General features: G+C 42.3%; 1 protein-coding gene across 1 annotated transcript in view; it reads right to left on the minus strand.

The window, feature by feature from the left end:
• LOC136679100 (neuropilin and tolloid-like protein 2) overlaps positions 1 to 4,797 on the minus strand; it is a 47,216-nt gene extending 42,419 nt beyond the window's left edge. Inside the window, 1 exon segment of the mRNA XM_066657398.1 lies at positions 4,359 to 4,797. Within this exon segment, the coding sequence (XP_066513495.1) occupies positions 4,359 to 4,368 (10 nt within the window). The 5' untranslated portion in view covers positions 4,369 to 4,797.
• Between the last annotated feature and the right edge of the window lie 5,151 nt (positions 4,798 to 9,948).

Consider the following 9,948-nt stretch of genomic DNA (forward strand, 5'->3'; position numbering starts at 1 on the left):
GAGTGAGTGACTGAGTGAGTGAGTGAGTGACTGAGTGAGTGACTGAGTGAGTGAGTGACTGAGTGAGTGACTGAGTGAGTGACTGAGTGAGTGAGTGACTGAGTGAGTGACTGAGTGAGTGACTGAGTGAGTGAGTGAGTGAGCGAGCTACAAGCCCATTCCTTCGCCTCTAACAAGGTCCCGTGCCCATGCTCTCTATATAAAGATGGTTTGGAGTGAAGGACCTTCATTAGCTCTTCAGCAATTAATGGTTCTCTAGAGAAATGCTTTTATTTAGAGCTTTTTTTTAATGGAAAAATATCTCAGACATTCAGCAGCTTCAACATCAGTGAAGAGCAGTTCTTCCAACTCATAAACAATATACGAATGTTCATTTAGTGATAATTATAACTGAATGTTACCTGTGTCATTCATTTATAAGATTTCCTGTGGCCTCCAGTTCCTAGGGCTCAACGATTCAGAATCAATAAAATAAATATAAAAGTACAATTTCCAAAATGTCAGAGCTGTGATTTTATTATATTTCCCCAGTCGTCTAAACCCGTTTTAAACTGAGCTTGTGAGACGGTTTGGGACTCCCAGTCTTAACCGGAGGAACATAATAGTTGTAGGTGCGATGCTGGTTAAGAAAATGGCTGTGAGCTCTCCTAGCTCTGTACACTGAGCCGTTGTGATGATAAACACATCAGTAAACACTCAGAGCTGACACACTGCTCCGACACTGGCCTCCAGCAGAGGAACCCTTCAGGAGAACTCCACACTAATGAACTCAGCGCCGCCTTAATGTCATCTGGATTCTACAGCGTCTTAATATATTGGGCGTTAAATAAATGACTGCTGACAGGGCCACCAGCCGCGGGCTAAAATCACGAGGTCCGTGAGAATAGAACCTCAATACGGCACAGATACAGTCAGCACAACTTACATCAGCTCCGTTACACACCGAGGATCACACTGCTGCTCACCACACGGATATTTCCTGGCTTTTATTATTACCTCAAAATCTTCTTAGTATCTCCGTGGTTCCTCCTTAACATCTCCATAGTGTCTCCTTATAATCTCTGAAATTTCTCTATTATCTCCATAGTGTCTCAGTAATATTTCTGTATTTCCACCTTAAAAATCACTGCAGTTTCTTATCAAAATATGTGTAGTTCTTCCCTAATATTTCTGTAGTTCCACCTTAAAAATCACTGTAGTTTCTTGTCAAAATATGTGTAGTTCTTCCCTAATATTTCTGTAGTTCCACCTTAAAAATCACTATAGTTTCTTGTCAAAATATGTGTAGTTCTTCCCTAATATTTCTGTAGTTCCACCTTAAAAATCACTATAGTTTCTTGTCAAAATATGTGTAGTTCTTCCCTAATATTTCTGTAGTTCCACCTTAAAAATCACTATAGTTTCTTGTCAAAATATGTGTAGTTCCTCTTTAATATCTCTGTTGTGAGTAAATGTGAGTGAGTATGTGCGTGAGTGAGTGACTGTGTGGGAGTGAGTGAGTTACAAGTCGGTTCCATGATGTGCTTCGTGTCAAACCTAAATCTAAATGTTTTTTCACTGACATTGTACAACACACACACACACACACACACACACACTTACACACACACACACACTCACACACACACACACCTCAGGGAGGTTGCTCAGGGAGGAGACAGTGACACAGGAGGCACTTGGTGGATGATTTTGTAGAAACCTCTGAGTTATTTATTGATTTTCTTGTGTTTTTTGAACTTTACGGAAAGTAACTGTTTCTGGGTGAAATTCCCCCGCCTCCAAAACCTCACACGGCAGATGCAGCAGGAGGTGTCTCACTGTATAATAACAACACACCGTCCGTCACTTCACAGTTCCTCTATATGAACAGGTACAGACTGGACCATGGCAGACACCTGCACCCTCCTCTACACAGCAGCAGCAGATCATTCACTCGCAGAGACAAGGGGCATTTCTCCTCCATGCATCTTAATTTAAAGGAACACTACGTCATATTTTACCTACTCCAGACTCAGCACTGCAGAAACTGCACTATGTAACTTTTGGGGAGAGTAGAAACCCATTTCCACAGGAGGGTCCTCATCCACTTTGACACCAGAACAGTGATGAACCAGTGAATTACACACTGCTTCTTAATTAGTGACAGTGTTGATGTTAACGATTCAACATATTATTAGTGTTATTAGTAATGGTCATAGTGTCGCTAATAAATGTTGTAGTGTTATTAATGTGTAACTGTGTTTGTTATTAGTAATAATTATATTGCTGTTAATGATAGTTGTAGTTTTATAAATGATTAATAATATTGTTAGTGTTATTATCAATAGTCATAGTGTTATTAATGATAGATAATATTATAAATGATTAATTATAGTTTGTGTTAATATCAATGAAAGTGATATCAGTGAAAGTGCTATTGATGATAGTTGTGGGGTTATTAATGATTACTAATATTTTTTTGTGTTATTAGTAATATAGTGTTATTAATGTAGCAATAATTAAACATTTTAGATTTATTTGTAATACTTGTTATTAATGATGTATTATGTTTAGAGTGTTATTAGTAAAAGTAGTAATGTTATTAATTATTTATTATAATTTGTGTTTTTCATAATTGTGATAGTGTTATTAATGATTTATTATAGTTTTGTTTTATTAGCAATAGTAATAGTGTTAATAATTATTTATTATGCTTTTATTAATGATTTATTATAGTTTTAGTGTTATTAGTAATAGTGTAATTAATTATTTTTCATAGTGTTATTAATGATTTATTATGGTTTGTATTATTAGTAATTGTGATAGCGTTATTAATGATTTATTGTAAATTTAGTGGTGTTCGTAATTGTGATAGTGTTATTAATTGTTTATTATAATTTCAGTGTTATTAGTAATTGTGATAGTGTTATTAATGATTTATTATAATTTCAGTGTTATTAGTAATTGTGATAGTGTTATTAATGATTTATTATGGTTTGTATTATTAGTAATTGTGATAGCATTATTAATGATTTATTATAGTTTCAGTGTTATTAGTAATTGTGATAGTGTTATGAATGTTGACTGTAGGTTTAATGATTACCAGAGTGTTAATGTTATTAGTAATAGTGATATTAATTATAGTTATACTATTATTAATGATAGCTGTAGCCTTATTAAAGATTATTCTTAATTATACACATCCCTTTAAATGAAGACTATAGATCCAGCGGTTCATGGACAAAGGGAATGCTGGGAAACAGAGACGTTCACAATCTCTCAGGTTTGTGGACGGCGGAGCGGGGGCTGGCCAGTCTTTCAGGAGGCTCCCGCGTCCGTGTTTCCACCCGTTAATTAATCTGTTATAATCAGATCAGCCACCCTCTGACGTTACTCATATTCTCTATGCTCCATAAAGCCACACGGGGCCAATGCCATCTCTCCCCTGTATACGTCCCGCCTCAGAGTATAGTTCCCCACCCTCCGTCACCAACTGCACCGTTACATTAATCTCTAAGTGGCTCTGATCAGAGGAGGACAGGTCTGTCTCGGAGTCTTGGTTCCTCCCAAGGCTCCAGCTCTGAGAGAGTTACTCTGCCCCAGTCGCCTCCGGCTGCTCACCTGGGGCTTGTGTTTTTGGTGTTGACCTCTCGCCCCGTTACTGGACTTTATTTACCGATGTAAATAAAGGTGTAGATCATTTGAACACACAGCTGTCCTTCACACTGAGCTCACGAAGAACGGACCAATAGAAACGCTCCAAAACCACTCTGAATTACACTTTTGACACTGACTTCTATTGAAAGTTATTATTTTAGAAATTTTTCTTCGGACAGTGACGATATATAGCAGTAATTACATTATAATAACGCTATTAGTAACAGTGCCTGTGTCATTAATAACGCTCTAAGTTCTTGAGTTTATTTGTTATTTGTTGCAGTAATATTGTTATAAATGATTAATAATAGTGTTATTACTAATAAGGTTATTCACCATCCGACTCTTCTGAGTGACACACAGCTTTGTGAATAATAACAAACCGCTGAACTTCTCCCGGTTTCCGCTAGGTGGCGATATACATCTGAATTTGTCTCGAAGGGAAAAGAGCAACTAGTACCAGAGGTTAAAGCTGTGTGTGTGTGTGTGCTACAGGGGTGCACACACACACACGCACACACTCTTCACATTGCATATAGCCCTCTGTTTGCTCATGTCTCTCCATCGCCCCCCCCTCCCACACACACACATTCTAACACACCTGTGTGTGTATCCAGTTCTCTGCCTCTCTCTTGATGCTATGCATCTCCCAATGTGTATGTGTTCACACACACACACACACACACACACACACACACACACACACACACAAACACACTCACCTCTGTGCATCTCCCTCTCTGTGTGTGTCCAGCTCCTTGGCGCGCGCCTGCTCGAGCTTCCAGTAGCTCTTATCTTTCCATATTCCCGAGATGTGTGTGATGTGTGTGTGTGTGTGTGATTGTTGTCTCTCCGCGTGCAGTGTGTTTGTAAGTGTGTGTTAAAGGCTCGTGCTCCTCTCTTCTCCTCCCGTTATTCCCATCTCTTTCTCTCCTTCTCGCCTCCGGAGCCGCGCTTTAAATCCCATCCACAGTCCCGAGCTCGCGCCCCAGCTCCAGCGCGCGCTCCCGAATCCCCAACACGCGCAACAGAGAGAGAGCGCGCGCAAACTCACTCACTCACGCTCTGGTCCTCACACACACACACACACGCCCTCACTCACACACACACGCCCTCATTCACACACACACACACACTCCCGAGTCCCCGGAGCGAGATGTGAACGAGGCACGCGACTCTCTCTCTCTCTCTCTCTCTCTCGGTGCGTGTATCTCCCTCTTTTCTGTCGCGCGCTGACTCCGCCCGTGCAAATGTGCGTGCGCAAGCGCAGAGATGGCGAGAGAGAGAGAGAGAGAGAGAGAGAGAGAGAGAGAGAAAGAGGGAGATGGAGAGAGAGAGAGAGAGAGGAAAGGAGATGGAGAGAGAGAGAGAGAGAGAGAGAGAGGGAGATGGAGAGAGAGAGAGAGGGAGATGGAGAGAGAGAGATGGAGAGAGAGAGAGAGGGAGATGGAGAGAGGAAGAGAGGGGTGAAAGCGTGAGAGAGAGAAAGAATAAAAAGTGAAACAGAAAGAAAGGGAAAAAAGGAGAGAAAGACAGAGGGAGAGGGGGGTGAGCTGAAAAAAGAGAGGGAGTGAAAAGGAGGAGAGATGGGCTGAGAAATGAGAAAAGAAGAAGTGTGTGAGTGAGAAGGAGAGATGGGAGAGACGTTAGAAAGGAAGAGTGAGATAGAGGAGCGGTGAGGGAGACCTGGGCTAAGGAGTGGTGTGAGTGAGATCCAGAACTCATCACCAACATCAGCCCCGGACCTCACCTTCCATCAAAGCCTCACAGCAATGTTCTTCACAGAGGAGAAGCCCCTGTCTGTGCAGCGAAGTCAGACAAACTCCAGAGAATACAAAACCTCTATCTCTTCTCCCTCCTCTCCTCTCCTTTTCTTTTTTCTCTTCTCTTCTCCTTTTCTCCACTCTTCTCATTTTCTTCTCTTCTGCTATTTTCTTTAATTTCTCTACTCTTTTGTTCTGTTTTTTTACTTTTCTTTTATTGTCTTCTCTATTCTTTTGTTCCCTTCTCAATTTTACAGTTCTCTTCTCATCTCATCTCTTCTCTATTCACTTCTCTTCATTTCTCAACTCCTCTGTTGTTGTTTCTCTCTTCTCTTCTCTTCTCCACTAAGTCTGAAGTGTGCTGAGTTGCCATCAAATCTTCACAGCAATGTTCCGAAGCCGTCCCAGAAGAGTGAGCCGACGTGTGCCGAGTTACAGCTCCGCGTTTGATTGGACCGACTCAGACGAGGAGTCAGTTGATGTCAGAAGCCGTGCAGAATCAGAACGGTTCATTTTATCCTGTGTTTCTGACTCAGACAGCACTCAAGAAACAGGACTATGTTCAGCCCGAGGTGTGTGTTGAAATTTGTTTAATATTGAAGCGGAATGAGAAAATGGAGTGGAATAATCAGTGGCGATCTTCAGGGGCTGCGGAACATGTCCGCCATCTTGAAAGCCGCCATATTAGATCAAAAGCCAGTTTTGTCCAATGCGAAGGTGGGTCATGTGACATATCAAAGAAGACCAGAATAGTCTCGGAAATTGATTGCAGCGATCAGATTTACAATATCTCTGGTGGTTCAAAAGTTATCAACACAAAATTCTAATCTTTTGTTGCTCATTACAGGCTCAACCAGACCTTAAAAGACATTTCTGCGTTGATAACTTTTGAACCACCAGAGATATTGTAAATCTGATCACTGCAATCAATTTCCGAGACTATTCTGGTCTTCTTTGATATGTCACATGACCCACCTTCCAATTGGAAAAAAAACTGGCTCATGATCCAATATGGCGGCTTTCAAGATGGCGGACATCTTCCAGACCCATCCTAAAACATAGGCCCCTCCCCCATTACTCATTGGGGTTTTCAGATGTCATTTTCCATTACCTTTCTGAAACAATAGGAGAAGTGGCGTAGAGAAGTGTTTTGTGGTTTTTATTGTATGTTTATTGTTCCTTGTTTGTATTATTTATGATCCACGGAATTTGAATCTGCAATTTACATTTTTTTAAATTGGTATCTGGTTGTGCTACAGTTGACAAGGCTCTGAGGCGGCTGATGAACAGCCCAATGAGGAAATAAAGTGACACTGTGGTTGGAGAGAAAATACCACACCTCAGAATGGCAGTTCTTTTTGTGTTGTTTATTTCCCAATGAAGACGATTCAGAGACAGGTTTCACCCCAAATACATTACAATAAATTAAATTACATTCCGTCTAATCCAGTTCAGGCCACGGGAACCTGTTCAGACACAAGTGTTATGGCCAGAGACATGCAAAATCACTGGACACACACACACACACATTCAGGCATGGCACTGGTGTTCTAGCAGTGTTTGTGATGGTTTTTGAAGCTCTGCGTGCGAACGCTACACTAGAAAAAGACCTCATTCATCCGAGAGCGATGTGTAATAACAATGATCAGAGCTAATGGACGAATAAATACAGCAGAAAAACCCAACATTCAGAAACAAAAACATCCTCCGTTAGTGGCTCCAATTTACACCTGCAACTGTACATCATCAGAAAATAAAGGAATATAAAACATCAGTAGTCAGGAATCACACGAAAATACAGCTGCGTCAGTCGGCCTTGACGTATGTGTGTGTGTGTGTGTGTGTGTGTGTGTGCAGAAGGGAATGTTAATAAAGTGAGAGGAAAGCAATGCAAATTAAAACCTAGTCGTGATCATTCAAGGACCTCTACATGTTCTTTTTAGAACCATTTAGGAACCCATTTTACTGAGTGTATCGTTTATAGCGCGTCATGTTGAGGATAAACAGGTGTTATTACTAGGTTACTACAAATTTACACTATTATACAGGTTAGGATTTAGCATTCAATAAAACTCACACTCCGCAACAATGGGTCTGCCCAAGCCCCGCCCACTTACATGCAAATTCTTCCATAGCAAATGTTGCAAGGTCGGATTAGCTTCTGAAAACACTGGGACACGTCCTGTTTGAGGATGCTCTGTGGGGGTCCTGAGCGCTGAAGAGCAGGGAGGAATGGGTAGGTAACAAAGTATGCAGAGCAACAGGTGGACCACAGTCTGTGATTGTAGAAGTACAAAGTGCTCCAAGGAGGCGATTTTGAGGTGTTGGCTGATTTTTAGAAAGCTGAGTGTTTTGTAAATTTGGTCATACCTAGCAACAGTAGCTATGACTGAAATATGTGGGCGGAGCTTGGAGAGGTCAGATCTGATATGTTATTTTATTTACGAATAAATAAAGCATGGGGGAGGGGCCAAAATGGGGGCGATGTAACGAAAGCTGTATTCTTTATCACAAAAAAAAAAGAGCAGTGGGATAAAAGCAGAGCAGAGTGGACGCCACTGTGGACATTAAACTGGACGAGGGACACGGCGATGTCCATTCCCCAGCGACAAGAAAACATAACGACCTTCAAGACGCAAGAGACACGTCTGTGTCTTACAGCAGCTTTCGCTCCGAGCGAGAAGAGTGAAGATGACGCCACCCACGGCGATCGCTCCCAGAGCAGAGGCTGCAGACGTGGCTCTGTCCCTCTTCGGCCTGTCCACTGAGAGGACAGAGACAAACAACGGGAATGGACGAAGGGATCCTGTAATCACGGTCAAAGAAGGAGAGACGTACCGTCTCGAAATGTTAGAACCAAAGAAAAGTGTCGAATAAACGCATCCCAGCCTCGTCCCGCCTCAGTTTCCCAGGGATTTTAATGCATTAGTTGAGTTTACAGTGAAAAAGACCAACACAAATCAACCCCTCGCCTAAACCTCCATGATTTAATGTTCAAGTTAAACTTCATCCATCGCTAAACACCACCAACAGAAAGCTCCCGTCCCCGGCTCTCGGACCCACGCTCCCGGAGACGCCCCGGTCGTAAACAGCAGCACATTCAGATGAAAACATGAAACACAAGACAAAAATATTCTCCAGTTCTGGGGGGGGATTAAGCAAATAAGTTATTAATAAACTCTCAGGTGAGATGAACGCTTTAAGGCGGGTCTCCTCGGCTTCTCTCGGGGGGCTGTGGTTTCTCACATGGCGTCGAAGTGGAAGCGATGGGCCTCTTGTCTCTTCTCGCGGTCGTCCGCTTTCTGAAACACAATCAACAGCCAGAGGATTATTCAAATCATCTCAGAACGCTGATGAGGTGTGAAGACCACACACCTGGCAACCCTGGCTCTGGGTTTTATTGGTTTAAATGAGCAAGACAAAGAGAGAGAGAGAGAGAGAAATAATGAGACAAAATAAAATGAGGGGAAATGGGGGGATGGGAAAATGGGGGGATGAAGGATAATTAAGGCACAGAAAAAGAAAGACATAAGAGAAAAAGAAGGCAAGATTGAGACTGAAAGATTGAGAGACACAGACAAAGAGAGAGAGACAGAGAGAGAGAGAAAATGAGAGAGAGAGAAAGAGAAAGAGAGACAGACAGAGACAGAAAGAGAGAGAGAGAGAAATAATGAGACAAAATAAAATGAGAGATGGGAAAATGAGGGGATGAAGGAAAATGAAGGCACAGAAAAAGAGAAAGACAGATAAGAGAAAAAGAGCAAGATTGAGGCCGAAAGATTGAGAGAGAGAGAGAGACAGAGACAGAGAGAGAGAGAGAGAGAGACGAAGCGAGCAAGAGAACTCATTACAGACACAATGGCACACTTTACAGGCTGTAGACGCTCAGGGTGAGATCACAGATAGACACACACACACTGTCTCACACTGATAACACACACCCACAGACAGGCCTGCGAGTGAGTGCAGACGTATGTGTGTGTGTGTGTGTTGCCGTGGTAAAGATGGTGTTTGTTCTCAGCTGTGATGAATGTCTCTCGCAGATCCCTGTGCTGTGTGTGTGTGTGTGTGTGTGTGTGTGTGTGTGTGTGAGAGAGAGAGAATTGGTTCTCCTGATCTATAAGGGTCACTCTGGTGTATTTTTAGTGGAGTGTGTCTATTTTTCTCCCCGTGGCAAACGCCACAGAAAAGAGCTGGTGTCAGAAGAAAAGAGGCACTTCAGATGCAGCGGGAGATGAAGACGCGTGTGAGTGTGTGTGTGAGTGTGTGAGTGTGTGTGTGTGTGTGAGCTGCTTTTCGCTGAAAAAAAAAACAACAACACTCCACACATCGTGAAACCTGCAAAGCAGTTGAACGCTGCCAGCTTCATCTTCACTTACAACGCACCCGTCACACTCTCGAATACGAGGACCATCCTGCTGTCACTGTTTTGTAGAACAACAGTGAAGACATCACACTGCACCGTCTCCAAAAATACACAGCCATTTCAAGACGCGCCTTTTTAACTTTCATTAATTATAAAGAAGAAAGAACAGTGGCTTCTCTAATT

The sequence above is a fragment of the Hoplias malabaricus genome, chromosome Y (assembly GCF_029633855.1).
Source record: "Hoplias malabaricus isolate fHopMal1 chromosome Y, fHopMal1.hap1, whole genome shotgun sequence".
In the NCBI taxonomy this organism is placed as follows: Eukaryota; Metazoa; Chordata; class Actinopteri; order Characiformes; family Erythrinidae; genus Hoplias; species Hoplias malabaricus.